The sequence below is a fragment of the Callithrix jacchus genome, chromosome 4 (genome assembly GCF_049354715.1).
Source record: "Callithrix jacchus isolate 240 chromosome 4, calJac240_pri, whole genome shotgun sequence".
NCBI lineage: Eukaryota > Metazoa > Chordata > Mammalia > Primates > Cebidae > Callithrix > Callithrix jacchus.
In genome coordinates, this window is record NC_133505.1 from 15,064,788 (window position 1) to 15,079,598 (window position 14,811).

The 14,811-nt window shown below is 47.1% G+C and overlaps 1 protein-coding gene and 1 long non-coding RNA gene across 12 annotated transcripts in view; one reads left to right on the plus strand and one right to left on the minus strand.

The window, feature by feature from the left end:
* Nucleotides 1-14,811, plus strand: part of DTNBP1 (dystrobrevin binding protein 1) — a 161,703-nt gene that overhangs the window by 20,656 nt on the left and 126,236 nt on the right. For 4 of the 11 annotated variants that reach the window (XM_035294858.3, XM_035294851.3, XM_035294847.3 and 1 more), the window contains exon 1: nt 7,408-7,575. The exons of 4 other annotated variants lie outside the window; for them this stretch is intronic. In XM_035294858.3, the coding sequence (XP_035150749.1) occupies nt 7,520-7,575 (56 nt within the window). In that variant the 5' untranslated portion in view covers nt 7,408-7,519. Of the gene's footprint in view, nt 1-7,407; nt 7,751-7,801; nt 7,991-14,811 lie in introns of those variants that run through there. 3 more of the 11 variants (XM_035294846.3, XM_078368306.1, XM_078368309.1) reach the window with 2 other exon arrangements.
* On the minus strand, nt 773-7,318 carry LOC144582027 (uncharacterized). Its single transcript, XR_013533717.1, has 2 exons — nt 6,877-7,318; nt 773-956 (listed from the first exon to the last, which is right to left on the minus strand). It is a non-coding gene; the product is annotated as an uncharacterized LOC144582027 (long non-coding RNA).

A 14,811-nucleotide genomic window follows, 5' to 3' on the forward strand; every position in this document is an offset into this window, starting at 1 on the left:
CAGCGTCCTCTAGTAAGCATTATTCTACCCTCTACTTCCCTGGGATCAACATTTTTAGCTTCCACATATGGGTAAAACATTCAGCCCCCATTCCCATCACCCCCTCCATCCCTCGGGGCTGCTGGGTCTTGCCATCAACCCTCTCCTCACACCCAGGACAACTGCCTATTTCAAAAGCACCCCTTCAACCTGGGCCAGTCTGAAGGCTCACTCCCCATCAGGCCTCTGAGGGGGACTGGTTCATGCTGCTGTTCTCGAAAAGGGAAACCATTCACAGCAGAAAGACCAGTGCCACACTAGACAGCCAGGAACCCAGCAGCACAAGTGGCCCCCTCAGGTGTTTTGGGGGCCACACCCCCACCACTGTGACTCCAGAACAGTCTGGTTCCCAGGACTTCTCCTGGGAACCCCCAGCATGATTAACATGGACAGACGGCACTTGAAGGGGCTGTTGGTTCTTCTGAAAATGCGCACCAAGCAGTGTGAGTGTGGGGAGGCCACGTGCAATGTGTGGGACCCTGTCCTGCACCCACTCAGAGCCTCAGTCCTGCAGAGACACTGGGAATGATTTGCTGCAGGTGGGGTCACCCTGATGCTTCTCTGAGGTCTCTTTTCCTTTGTTTTTCTGAGTAACTTCGAGGACCAAGTGACTGCATGCCGAATAAGCTAGGGTGTGCACAGACCCCGTCCTGTGCAGGGAGGGCACAAAGCAGCAGAGTGTCTGCCACCCACCTGCCACCTTTCCAATGCTACTACAAGATTTGCAAGAAACTGTTGTTTATCAGAAATCATCTTTATTTAAAAAAATAGAGCAGCGCAAAATAGAAGTGCTGCAGGCTCTGACATTGCTAGACACACAGCAGTGTGGGCATCTCACCCGGCTCCTCCCAGCAGTCATTGGCATCCACTGTCAGGTTTCAATGTTCCTGGACCTCAGGGCCTTCATCCTCTCCAATCTAAATGCAGAGACATTTGACATGGACATGTTTTGCAAAATGCAATACGTTCTTATTGACTCTGGTCACCCTGCTGTGCACTAGAGTCAAAACCTCTTCCTCCTGTCTAGACTTTGGTCCTTTGACCAACAACCCCCATTCCATTTCTCTGCCACTCTCCGGCCCTGGGTCACCATCCATCTACTGGCTACTTCAATGGGGTCAACTTGTTTAGATCAACACTTCCGGGGCATCATGTGGAATTGGTCTCTCTGAGGTGGTGGAGATGCTGAGTAGTGGGATTTCCTCATTCCATGGTGCACACATCTATCTAATCCTCACAGTGCACCCCATGAATGTACAAGCATGATTTGCCAATTAAAGCAATGTTAATAAAGACAGGATAAATATAGTAAAATGCGAGAAGTGCGGCTTCACTGCCTCACCTACATGATTTTTGTCTTCAGCCATGCAACTATGTTGGGGCGATCTTAATCTTCCTTTTCTTTGGTGGACAGAGACAGAAACATTTTAATAGAATGGAAAAGTATTTCCTGGCAGCCCTTGGGCAGCCCCAGCTTCTTACTGCCAAGACTGACGTCACAGCCTCGGGCTTCCTAGGAGGGTTTCAGGTGTCAGGGATTTTTCTGTGTATTCACCACCTGCTGGTGCTCTGCGTGCATGGGGAGACCGCAAGGTCACCCTGCGGGCTTCACTAAAACTTCCCAGCTTCCCAATCTGGCTTCCTCTGCAGGCTGGCAGCTGAACTGGCAGGAATGGTGGTCTTCTGCCCTGACTGGAATCTCCTCTGGAGCTTCATGAAGTCATTCACTAAGCCTGGAAACCTCACTAAAGATGTCTCTGAAGGGGGACTGGCCACCCTGCTACCCCTATGGGCAACCACGAAAGCTCAGTCTCCTCTATTGGGTAGCTACTGTACTGACTGGCAGTGAGCCGGTGCAAGGTCAATACCCAATTTCAGGATGAGTGCAAGTTTCACTTCACCTGGACATGAGGCTGCAGAGCAGGGATGCTGCTGTCCTGGGTAACTCTCAACACTGGAAAATGAGATCACTCTAAACTAAGAAAACAAGGATCAGGCAGCCGATCACTTTATCATTTCTGAATGCTGGGATTCTCCTGGCACTCCTATGGCACATTCCTCTGGATCATGTCTTTCTGGGCACACCACGAACTCTCCAAGAGCAGAGAATGGGGTCTTCAGCATCTTTCACCTGCAGTGCCTCAGAGTGCCAGGCCCACGCCAGACATGACACATTTGATAAATAAGTGAATGCAGTAATTAATGGATGGATGGACCAGCGGGGTTCAGACTAGGTAAACTGGCTGCCTGAGTGATTATATCATGTAATGTGCTTTCAGAATTCACTGAAAACAACAACAACAACAACAAGCCTTTATTTCAAAAACTAATTCTGAAAAGCAGAAATGATGCTTCCCAGTGCAAAAGTGACTCAATCAAAACTGTCAAGTGCAATGATGCATTAAACTAATCCATTCAATCCCTCACTCATTCAACAAACACTTACTGAATCTTCATTACAGGCCAGGCACGATGCCAAGTGCCAGGGACAAGAAGAGAAAAAAGATGTGGTCCCTGGAGGAACCTGGCATCAATCACTTTCTCTAAGCTCCCTGTGTGGTTCCCATGTGCAGTGGGACTGAGAAGGACCTCCTGGGAGCCCCAGAGCCTGCAGAGTAACCGAGGGACACACACCGCACCAGGTCTGGGGGCCACCTGCTAACTCCTCTGTTCTTCTTCCAGTTTTCTCCTTATGCCTTCTCTCTTAGCCAGTCAGAATCCCAGAGTGAATTATTTATGGCATTTTGCAACCACTGAATAATATTTTTGCTCCATACAGTTAACTTGCAAAGTCCAAAAGAAAAAAAACCACTAGAATATTTTAGATTTGGCTTTTTCAAAAATGAAACCAAAAAATGTATTATTTTCCACTGAAAACTCATCAATCCAAGAAGTATTTATTAAATGCATCTTGTATTTAGGACAACTTGGAAATCTAAGAAAATTTTAAAACAGTTCCTACCTTCTGTCTAAATTTTGGTCCTAAGTTGAAATTTTTTTCTATGGTTAAGTGGGTTTCAGAGGAAAAAGGACGCTCATCAGTCTCCTGTGTGGTGTTCTTTTTATAGTGAATAAAGCCTCAGGGCCTCACACCAACTCTGACATACAGCATCTGTCAGCGTAGCTCCTAGAGGTTTGACTTCTCATTCCATAAGGAGTCAACAGTTCTGGGCAGTCACTAGTTGGACCAGTCCCCACTCTGCCCAGGACTGAGAGCTTGGGAGAGTCCTTGGCAAACTGGGGCAGCTGGTCATCAAAGCAGACACCTCTCCTTTCGTTACCAAGTTCTTCTTTGAGACATGAGGATACTTAACTTACATACAGTGAAACCTGGTCATCAATCACGTCGTGAATTCAAAGACTTCACTGTAATATGATGATTCCACATGCTGCACACCAATGGTAATATTTACCCTTTTTGCAAGTTTGGAAAACATGCGTTTTTCTTGGTCTTGTACCTCAATCTTTACCTGATGGAGACAAACTCTGACAGATCTCAGGTACCTACAACCCCTTCCCCTACCCACTATCTAATATTCTTCATGGGACAACACAGCAGGGTTTCCCCTAGATTTCCTTGTTAAAGTGGAGTGAGACTCATGTACTAGCTCACATCTACTACTTCTTAACTTCCACTGTCCCAGTGGAAGGACTCTAAGGACTAGAGTTTGGGTTCCAGGACTGTGTACACATGCTTCAGAGACCAGGCACATTACTTCCACATTTTTCTATCCTAGGAGAAGCACCAGTAGGACACCTCATGGAGAGACTCACAGCTGATGGTCTTCATGGGACTACCGTGAACTCAAATCTCAGCTTTCTTTTTTTTTTTTTTTTTACAATGAACACTGGATTCATTTATCTTGAAATGGTGACAGTCACAGCTGCAGACTTCAGCCCATGGCACACATGAAACATCCCACTTTTTCTTGTAATATCTTTGTTTTATTTAGTCAGAGAAAGAGAAAAAGGAGAGAGAAAAAGCCTTCCACAAAGAGTGTGGAAGGGACACAAGTATGGAATCCAGGAGAGGAAAAGCAGCTTTTATGAGGATTGTGGAAGGGGACCCCAGAGGGGGAAATCCACCCGGATGAGGGAGACAGGGACTTTTAACCTAGGAGGAATTCCCACCTTTTCCAAACCCCCGGCAAATGAAAACGGTTCCTTTAAACTTCCGCTGGAGTGATTGACCTTTGGTCTTTTCCCATGCCCACGAAAGTTTAAAACAAAGATGGTTAAGTCTCCCGGATGGAGACAGAGGAGTGGGGCATTGGGAAGTTCCTTCCCTTGAAACTATGCTCCCTTGTGGACCTGGACAGATAATACATTCCTTCAGTCCCCATTCAGAACAGGAAACCCCAACTTCTGTTGGGGTTACGGGCATTGATTGCCTTTTAACTACTTTTTGCTGAAATGGGGCATAGGAGGGGCCCTGCAGTTGATTTTTTTTTTTTTTTTTTTAGAGGGGAGCCTTTTAGGGGTACAGGTTGATTCTGAGGTTTACGACAGAGCTTATTAGCCAAGGACATTTGGAGTTTTAGCAGCAGGATTATTTGTGACCTTATAGCTTTAGAAGAAACGAATGTGACAAAAGGTTAAAGATAACAGGCCTAGAGGCCCACAGTTATAGAATGGTTATAAATGATCTTAGGAAAGAATGCAGCCAGGACAGTTAGTTGTTAAACAAGCTTTACAATACTGTTTTTGAAGGATTTTTAGCCCTGTGTTTGATTGATTTTTGAGGGTTTTTTTTAAACCGTGTTTAAAATAACACTTAACTGGTTTACAAAGTAGCAGCATTTTTAAAGAAAAAGACAGGTTTTCTTTTTACTATGAAAAGGATAATCGGAGTTTGTTATTTTGGTTGGGCCAACTTTTTTTCCTACCACCTACAGGGGGCAGAGCTGGGGCATTTTGGTAGCCTGAGATGCCCTGGCTGTTTTGGCCCTTTCTGGCTTTTGCTGGGGTACAGGAGCTGAGGCAATTGCCACAAGGAGTTTTACATGTGGAGGCAGGTTTCAGGAGGGCTGAGTAGGGTATAGGGCACAGGCCCCACAGAGCTGAGGCTTAGTTTTTAGGCAAAAGAAAAGTTGCACATAGGGCACCTTAAACCATTTGCCCTTACTTTTACAGTCCAGGTTTAATTGCCCACAGTTATAGAATGGTTTAGACATAGTTCTATAACACAGTTATAGAACAGTGTTATAATTTATACTTTTTTTTGGAGGCCAGGTTTTTTCACTCAGCAAGGGATATTTTGGCCGCTTTGTTTGGCAGAGGAAAATGAGCCGCTTTTTTTTTTTTTTCCTCAAGATTGTGTGTTAAATTGGTTTTAACTTTTTAGGATACATTTTAATGGGGACTTGTTGTGGGCAGAGAAGCACCCATTTGAAATTGAGAACAAGGAATGCCAGCATTCCCAGTTATTTAATTATAGCCGCTCGACCTGAGGCCTTCCTTAGGTAAGGTCCTGGAAACTGGAGTGTTCTCCGATTAATACCTTGAATTTTAGTGTGCCCAAGATGCATGATTATTTTTGTGGGGGGGCCTTCCACGTACTGGATTTGAATTACGCCTACCAGTGTTATGGGAACCGTTTACTGTTTACATGACCTTTAGTGACCACTGTGGAGGCAATGAAGGGCTGCTAGGTTGAGTGGTTTGTACCGAGTTTTTGACGAGGCCAGTGAGGCTGAGAAGATGGGCATCAATATTTTCCAGCCAAAGTTTAATTTACACAGGCCGAATTAGAAAACTGCCCTAGAAGTGTAAACTTTTAGGGAGGGGCTATTAGAACACACAGTTTAAAGAAGGCGGGCCGCATGGCTGAGGCCAGAACGATGCCCTTAGGACCTGGGCCTTCTTTACCAACCCGTTTTCCACTATAGGAAAATGCCCTTATGGTTGTGAAGCCTGCCATTAACTATTTGGGCCCTGGAACTGGATTAACTATACTTTTTTAGATGGAAAAGTTTTGCCGTAGAGCAAGAGCCAATCTCAAGTAAGACAAATTATACACAAAACAAGGTCCCATAGCCTTTAGCTTTTGAATTTTTTTAAAAAGATTCCTCCAATTTAAGACTGTCTTTACCAGGGATTTAAACCAGTAACCTTAGAGCTGCGAGCTCTGTACCTTAACTCCTTTACCATCTTGGCCACCTGCAGCAAAGGAAGGCAGAAAGCTTTTTTAAGCCTTATTTGAATGAGAATGCTGCACCCTAACGTGGTATGGCTGGCCTGATTAGGCCACAGCTGGTTGTTGTTGTTTTTTTAAGCTATCCTGCCGAGAGAAAAAAAAACTGCTTGCCGCTGTGATTTTAAAAATTGGGCACGGGTTACACAGACGGCTTTTGTTTGCAGCCGCTGCTGGGCCGGCTGTGAGTTCTGAGAACCACGCTCCCCTGCCGACACCCTCCCCGCGACTTTCGGTTTGACGTGTTGACCTTGCCAGAACTGGGAGTGCGTTTAGGCTACTTCCCTAGTCGCTGCCTTTTCAGCCCCGCCCACACAGGCACACAGGGACCCACGGCTGGCAGGCGAAGGCCCAGGACAGCCTTTTTACACTGCTATGTGCCAGAGGAGAAGGCGTGCCCCGCCCCTTGCGCCTTGTTTTGCCGTGGTTGCCGTGATGCCAGGACCATGTGCGCACCCTGGGCCCCTTTCTTACTGCTGTTTTGACTAGGGTACGCCGGCGAGGCTAGCCGGGCTGTTGTACAGGCCACCGTGCCTTTTGGTTCCATGCAGGCTTGGGCTATACCTTGCCCCCTTCCTGCTTTTTTATGAGACAGTTTTCTGTTGTTACCCAGACTGGAGTGCAATGGCAGGATCTCGGCTCACCTTAACCTCCGCCTTCTGGGTTCAAGCAATTCTCCTGCCTCAGCCTTTCGAGTAGCTGGGACTACAGACGCGCACCACCATGCCCAGCTAATTTTTTTTCTTCATGTGGGGTTTCGCTCTTGTTACCCAGGCTGGAGTGCAATGGCGCGATCTCGGGTCACCGCAACCTCCGCCTCCTGGGTTCAGGCAATTCTCCTGCCTCAGCCTCCTGAGTAGCTGGGATTACAGGCACGCACCACCATGCCCAGCTAATTTTTTTGTATTTTTAGTAGAGACGGGGTTTCACCATGTTGATCAGGATGGTCTTGATCTTTTGACCTCGTGATCCACCCGCCTCGGCCTCCCAAAGTGCTGGGAGTCGCTTCCATTTTAAAGCAAAAACAGCAACATTAAAAACCCCAAAAAGCCCTGGCGCGGGATAGGAAGAAGAGGAGGAGCCACTGGCCCTCTTGGCCGGAAAGGCCCGCCCCTCTTCCGCAGCCCGAGCCGGCGCCATCCACTGCGGCTGCGCGAGCCTAGCGCGCCGGGGGCGGGAACGCGGAAGGGGCCGGGGCTACGGTGCGGCGGCGAGGACCTGGCTGGGGCCGAGGGGGTGGCGGAGACAGCCGCAGCCAGGTCCCTGAGGAGTGAGGCGGCGGCAACAATGCTGGAGACCCTGCGCGAGCGGCTGCTGAGCGTGCAGCAGGATTTCACCTCCGGGTGAGTATACGGTGGGCGACGAAGAGAGACCCGAGGGGGCCGGGACGCCAAGCGGGATGCCCCTGCCTCGCTCCCCTCCGCGCGCCGCGGTCCAGGCTCCGTCCTACCCCGCACGTCCCCGCGCCGCCGAGGAAAGTAACGAACTTCCCGGAGTCCTCGAGTCGGGCGGCGCAAAGTAAGTTAAGTTCCTTTGGCCCGCCTCTGACGCGCACTCCTAAGACCCGGGGGCTCTCGGCGGCGCGCCGGCTGGGGTGTGGGTGAGAGTGGGGGTGGGGACCCGAGACCCAGCGGTCACCTCCCGGGAGCTGCAGCCGGGCCCCAGAGGGAGTCATGTGAGAAGCCAGCGCGCTTGGCCGCTTCCGTCCCCGCGGTACAGTGGTCTGCGCCCGCCCTTCGGCCCAGCCGACACCTGCCGGTGCGCACCTGGAGCTGGGCCCGGCGGGGCAGCGCGCACTCTCCGGCCGAGCCTTTCCCGCCGGGGCTCGGCTTTCACGCCTGGCTCGCCGGCCTAACCCTGGGCAAGGCTGGCCGCACCTCCCCGTTAGCGTTCTTTCTCTACCTTTGCCCTGAGCTCAGCTCCTCGGCGTAGGAACTCCTAAGCAGGAGAAGAAATGCTTTTAATACCCATTGGTTCACAGCAAGACCCATAGGTTCCCAAACTTCGCTTAGAATCACCTGGGAATCTTTCAGAGTCCTGATACCCAGGTCTCACCCCATACCGCTTAGTTAACCAGAGTGCCTGGAGACGGCGTTTTAAAGATCTCAGGTGATTTTAATGGGCACCAACGCCTGGGAACCACAGGCCCAGACTTAGGCGCCAGATTGCCTTGGTACTCATCCTGTCTCTACTAAACAAACGTACTCAGCTGCCTTGCCTCAATGTACTGTTTCCGCGACTGCAAAATGGGGATAATGATGGTACTTAAAAGGTTATTACGAGGATGAATGAATTAACCTGTAGGCCGGGCGCGGTGGCTTGCACCTGTAGTCTCAGCACTTTGGGAGGCTGAGGCCGTGGATCATTTGAGGTCTGCAGTTCGAGACCAGCCATGGCCTACATAATGAAACCCATCTCTACTTAAAATACAAAAATTAGTTGGGCGTGGTGGCTCTCGCCTGTAATCCCAGCTACTCAGGAGGCTGAGGCAGGAGGATCGCTTGAACCCGGGAGGTGGAGGTTGCAGTGAGCTGAGCTCATGCTACTGCACTCCAGCCTGGGTGGCAGGGTGAGACTCCATCTTAAAAAATAAATAAATAAATAAAAGGAAAATACGAAGTAAGCAATGTGTCGCTATTGTTAGTGCTTAATTCGTTTTAGTTTTTTCATTCCTTTAAAATGAGAAACATCTGTCTTTGAAAAGGATCTTTCAAATTTAATTTACAAATCCTGTTGAAGAGTGCTCTGAATGTGAGAGCATTTCCACTCATAGCTTTAATTTCTCCCCCCACCTCACCCCCCCTCCTTTTTTTTTTTTTTTTTTTTTTTTTTTTTTTTTTTTTTGAGATGGATTCTCGCTCTTGTAGCCCAGACTGGAGTGCAGTGGTGTGATCTTGGCTCATTGCAACCTCCGTCTCCTGGTTTCAAGCGATTCTCCTGCCTCAGCCTACCGAGGAGCTGGGACTACAGGCGCCCGCCACCATGCTCAGCTAATTTTTGTATTTTTTAGTAGAGACGGGGTTTTGCCACATTGGCCAGGCTGGTCTCGAACTCCTGAGCTTATCATCTGCCTGCCTCGGTCTCCCAAGGTGCTAGGATTATAGGCGTGAACCGCCGTATTTGGCCTACCCCCACCCTTTTTTTTTTTTTTTTTTTTTTAAAGTGACAAGGTCTCGCTCTGTCGCCCAGGCTGGAGCGCAGTGGCGCTATAGCTCACCGCAGCCTCCAACTCTGGGAGAAAGCGATCCTCCCTTCTAGGCTTCCTAAAGCCGTGAAAGTATAGGTATCAGGCACTGTGTCCAGCCTTGTTTTAAGTTTCTAAAGAGAAAGATGTTAACCAAAATGTTATCTTATGGGACAAAAATGTTAATACTATTTGCGTATTGAGCATTGAATGGCAACTGTCAAACGCTTGAGCACTTACCGCATGTCAATCATTTTTGTTACTTTGGTGTTTAGAAAGTTAATTACTGGGCCAGCGCGGGGGCTCACGCCTGTAATCCCAGCACTTTGGGAGACCAAGGTGGGTGGATCACGAGGTTGGGAGTTCGAGACCAGCCTGACCAACATGGTGAAACCCCGACTATACTAAAAATACAAAGATTAGCCGGACATGGTGGCGCACGCCTGCAGTCCCAGCTTCTGAGCAGTCTGAGGCAGGAGTATCGCTTGAACCCAGGAGGCGGAGGTAGCAGTGAGCCGAGATCGTGCCACTGCACTCCAGCCTGGGCAACAGAGCAACACTCTCTCAAAAAAAAAGAGGAAAGTATGGATGCTCTAGGAGTCATTCACTGATGGGTGTGCTTGCCTGCTTGCATTTTGTTCTCCCTATTAATTTAGTAAAAGGACCTTCTTTTCAGAGTGTAAGTTGTTGTATTGAAAACCTTTTGGTGTGATGCTGAAATGGTCCATTTGTAGCATGAGAGTGGCCGTTACTCTCTATTATTGCTTCATGGAATTCCTTGATGGCATAACAGCCCGTCTTGTAGTTACTATAACTGTGCAGGTCACATGGTTGCCTCAGCAGCATTCATGCTCCTGACCTTTGTAAGAAGGCGTCTTACCTAGGAATGTGAATTCTGAACTGGGCCCAGGACTGCTGTGGCACAAACCATCCTGGGCGATCAGGGTAACCCTAAATGTTTAGTGTTTAGTTAGGGAGAGACATGCCAAGGGGATCTGGTTAGAACCCCTTGGAAACGGACTTGACTTCTTGAAGATGCCGTAGTCTAGGGTCATTTTGGAGTTAGACATCTCGAGGGGTTCATTAGGTCCTCTGTTGGCTTTCTCCTGTACAGGTCACTTTCAGCTGACAAACCACTGGACTGTCAGTGTGTGCCGTTAGCCTGTCACCTCATGGAGAAATAACTCATCTTCAAGTGATGTCAGTCTCCCAGTTAACTGGGACCTCTAGTGCTTGATGTTCACTTTCTTCAGGTCCTCAATTTCCTACACCTAATCTGTTTGATTAAACTTTTCCTTATTCAGCTTGAGATCGACCTGCTTTACAAAACAATATTTTTGCCTAGTGGAGAAAAGATGACACTAAACACAGCACACATGTGTTTATTATATGTTGGTAATGTGGAATTCAAAGATGAAAGAGAGGTGAGCTGGCATAGTGGCACACGCTTGTGGTCCCAGCTACTTGAGAGGCCGAGGCAGGAGGATCTCTTGAGCCCAGGAGTTCAAGACCAGCCTGGGCAACATGAAATCCCATCTCTTAAAAAAAAAAAAAGAAAAGACAAAGACATGGCCCTGGCCACCCAGAGCTATCACATTGGACCTAGCATTCCTGTACAACACTTGGGGCAGAGCAAGTGTGTAGAACCCACAGCAGCTGCCGTCTAAAATAATTGGAAACACCAGGTGTGCAGGTTGCCCCAGGACCGAATGGAAGGCCTCAGGCATTTCTGGGCTCCTAAAGCGTGGCCAATATAGCTCCCGCTGTCACCCAGAGCAGCGTCCTCTCTTCAGAGCTTCTCTGATCATTTTCACTTTGTGAAAACTCACATGAAGGCCCTAACTCTAGACAAATTTACTTGTTTTTCTTTTTTAGTAAAATAGGAGGATTCTTTATCAGTCTCATAAAGGAATGTCACTTTGGTAGTGAACGCATGTCCATTCCATTCCAATTTAGAAAAAGTTAAGATCATTATTCTTTAAGGGCTGCTTAAGATCATTATTGTTTAAGGGCAGTGAAGACATTACTGGTGGTTTGGGGGTACTCTAGGTTGTCCATGGACTTAGGCCTTTTTTGTAAATTTTTGCACATAGTAACGATTATGTCAACATTGAGAAAACTGGTGATACATTCTTCTGCCTTAATTGGGCGGTGGGCCAGCCCAAGACCACAGACTGAAGAGGATTGGTTCTGAGCTCACTCAAAGATCTTTTCCCCTCACCTAAAGTGAGTTGCAATTTGATTTAACTGAGTCACAATTCTTAGAGCCTTTTGGAGAGTTCACATATGATATCCATTTTTGTAGAGACTGGCTTGAGCTCTGGGCGAAACTTTTGGACATACAGAAGTACAGACCTCAAAGCCACTCTGGTCCTTGACTTTTACCTTTTGAGCTGTTATGACCAAAGACCTCAGGATCGAGGTATTTAGGCATGCAAACCCTTCAGGGAACTGAAAATCAGATTTATTGATGGTTTACAGCTGCCTGTCCCAGGCTGGCGTTTCCTGTTTGTAAGGCACTGGCTTCCTGTGGTTAGGGCTAAAAAAACCTGTCGCAGCTAGACAGTGGGTGTTTCCCCCTCAAAGCCCTCACTGCCCCTGCCCCCCACCTACACCACCGCCCAGTGTCCTCATTCTTCTTCCCTCCCATAGTATCTGTCAAAACCGGCACAAGGAGAGGACCAGTCATCAGAATCACAGTGTGGTCAAATGGTGAAGTGTTGCTTGAAATGTTGACTTTGCCATGATTAATCATCTTAATAAAGAGGAAAGAATTTCAATATTCAACTTAGTTTCATAAAGGTCTGCCGAGTTCCTACTAAGTGCCAGTGCCAGACACTAGACTAGGCACTCAAAGTGTCCTTTTTCATAGAAGCTTAAAAAAGATTTCAGAGCCCATATGCTGTTTTGCCTAGTCTTTACTAAGCAGTGTCTATATATTGGGCCAGATCCTGTGGGTACAAAGGTGACTAAAACAGTCTCTGCCCGCCAGATGCCCTACACTGGTGCTGATATAAAGCAAAGCAGAGTGAACAGAATGTTAAAGCTACAAACAGTGTGATATGGGAGTCCGAGGAAAGAGTCAACAGTTAGGATGCGTTTATAGAAGGCTTCAAAGAGGAAGAGGTTTCTAAAATTAGGCCTTGAAAAATGAGGAGAAATTGCGATAGATTTGGATAAGCACATTTCAGAGATGGAAGCAGTCCTGAGAGTTGAAGCTGGAAAGGAAGTTTAGTGCCTGATAATAGAATGTCTTCAATGCTTTACTTGATTAATTAGTCAAATATTTATTGACTGCTCACTATGTGGCAGGTGCTATTTTAAGTACTGGGGATGTAGCAGAGAACAGACAGATAGCAAGTGAGATTCTTACTGTTGTAGCAGCAGGAGGCAGAATACTAGCAGGCCGTAAGTTCTGTGGCTAAAGAAGATGGCCTACCTGTATTTCTGGGAAAATATTACTCTATTTCTGGAAGAATAACCTGAGAGACTGATAGGAAGATTGGGGATGGGGCACAAGGAGATTGTTTAGGAGGGTGTAATGAAGGTCCAGGTGACGGAGGCTAAGGCAGCGCTGACGGAAGTTTAAAGGAGGTAATGGATGTGATGGGCACTGGTCAGATTAGACAGCAGTGGGAGATGAAAAAGGTGCAACATTGAGTACATTAATTTGGAGGGATCCTGGATAAATGGTGCCATATACCAACGTTAAAGAATTTACAAATAGGTTTGAGAGAGAAGGAAGAGTTAACGGTGAATTTGTGGTTAGCTAGCTGCTTGACAGCTGAGGAGCAATTGGGAATTTCAGTTGCGCTCAGATGAGAGATGAGAACTTGAAGCCATGTGTGTGCGGCTTAAGATAAAGGCATTAGGATGAAGGTAGTCTCAATTCAGCTTTCTTTCCCAAGTCAGTGCAGCTTTTGTGTGAATTTCTTAGGCTTTGGGCCTTAGGTCATTTGCACTTTTAAGCGTGATTGAGGTTTTTGCTTTTGTTTTTTTGGGATGGAGTTTCATTCTTGTTACGATCTCGGCTCACCGCAACCTCCGCCTCCTGGGTTCAGGCAATTCTCCTGCCTCAGCCTCCCGAGTAGCTGGGACAACAGGCATGCGCCACCATGCCCAGCTAATTTTTTGTATTTTTAGTAGAGACAGGGTTTCACCATGTTGACCAGGATGGTCTTGATCTTTTGACCTCGTGATCCACCCGCCTCGGCCTCCCAAAGTGCTGGGATTACAGGCTTGAGCCACCGTGCCCGGCCAGGGTTTTTGCTTTTCCCTGATCTTGTTTGAGAGAGAAAATAAACACCGATGTGAAAATGTGATAGATTGGATATGCCTCATGACAGAATATGCAAATTCATGTATATCTGTGGTGCTTTAAAGCAATCCTCGTCACCTTTTCTAATAGCTAACACTGTAGACAGTTGGAAATTGAGGTACAAATAAATGAAATGTCATGCAGGTTCCCCATGCTGTTTAGTCAGTGGCTGATCTTATCAGTCGTTGTAGTACTCAGTGCATCGTTCTGTTCATGTCCTACTTTTTCTTTTCTTTCTTTTCTTTTTCTTTTCTTCGAGACAGGGTCTCACTCTGTCACCCAGGCTGGAGTGGTGTGGTATGCTCATGTCTCACTGCAGCCTCAACCTCCTGGGTTCAAGCAATCCTCCCACCTCAGCCTTCCAAGTAGCTGGGAGTACAGGAATGCAACCCCATGCCTAGCTAATTTGCATATGTTTGGTAGAGACAGGGTTCTGCCATGTTGCCCAACCTTATCTACGTTTTTTGTCGAAGCAGTTCTGCAAATCACCCTCCTTTTTAGTAAGACGCCTCCATTTTAGTATTTTCTATAAAGTTCAAAGACATAAATGTGCTGGTGTCAAATTAAGGTAAAGTCATTGGAGCTATCTAAAAATAAAATTATTGAACTTTATGATGAATTTGAGGTTTAGTGCTTTGAACTTGAAAGTTGTCAGTAGTAGAAAATAATTGTCAGATGGCTCACTTAGTCTATATATTCATATGCTCCCACAGCACTTAAGTTTTCATGGGGTGTGTGGTACTTGGGAGAAGACCAAGAATAGGACTGGGTAAGCCTTTTGTAAGCACATTGGGAACCTCTGCTTTATTTCGCCTTAGCCCAGTAATGTAGTACATGGTTTCTCAACTTCCTTGATCACCTTTATTATAACTTTCATTTGAAATCAGCTCTGTTTCCAGAATGCCACCAAGGTCATATCTGGAATTTTATTCAGTTCTCGTGGCAAATCTTTATGGTTGAGTATAATACCACCGTTTTCTATTTGAGGAAACTGGAATATTCTCTCCTAGGTCAGTATTTCCTTCACAGCCTGTCATGATATTTTAGGACATTAAACAGACTTTACGAGTGAGTTGT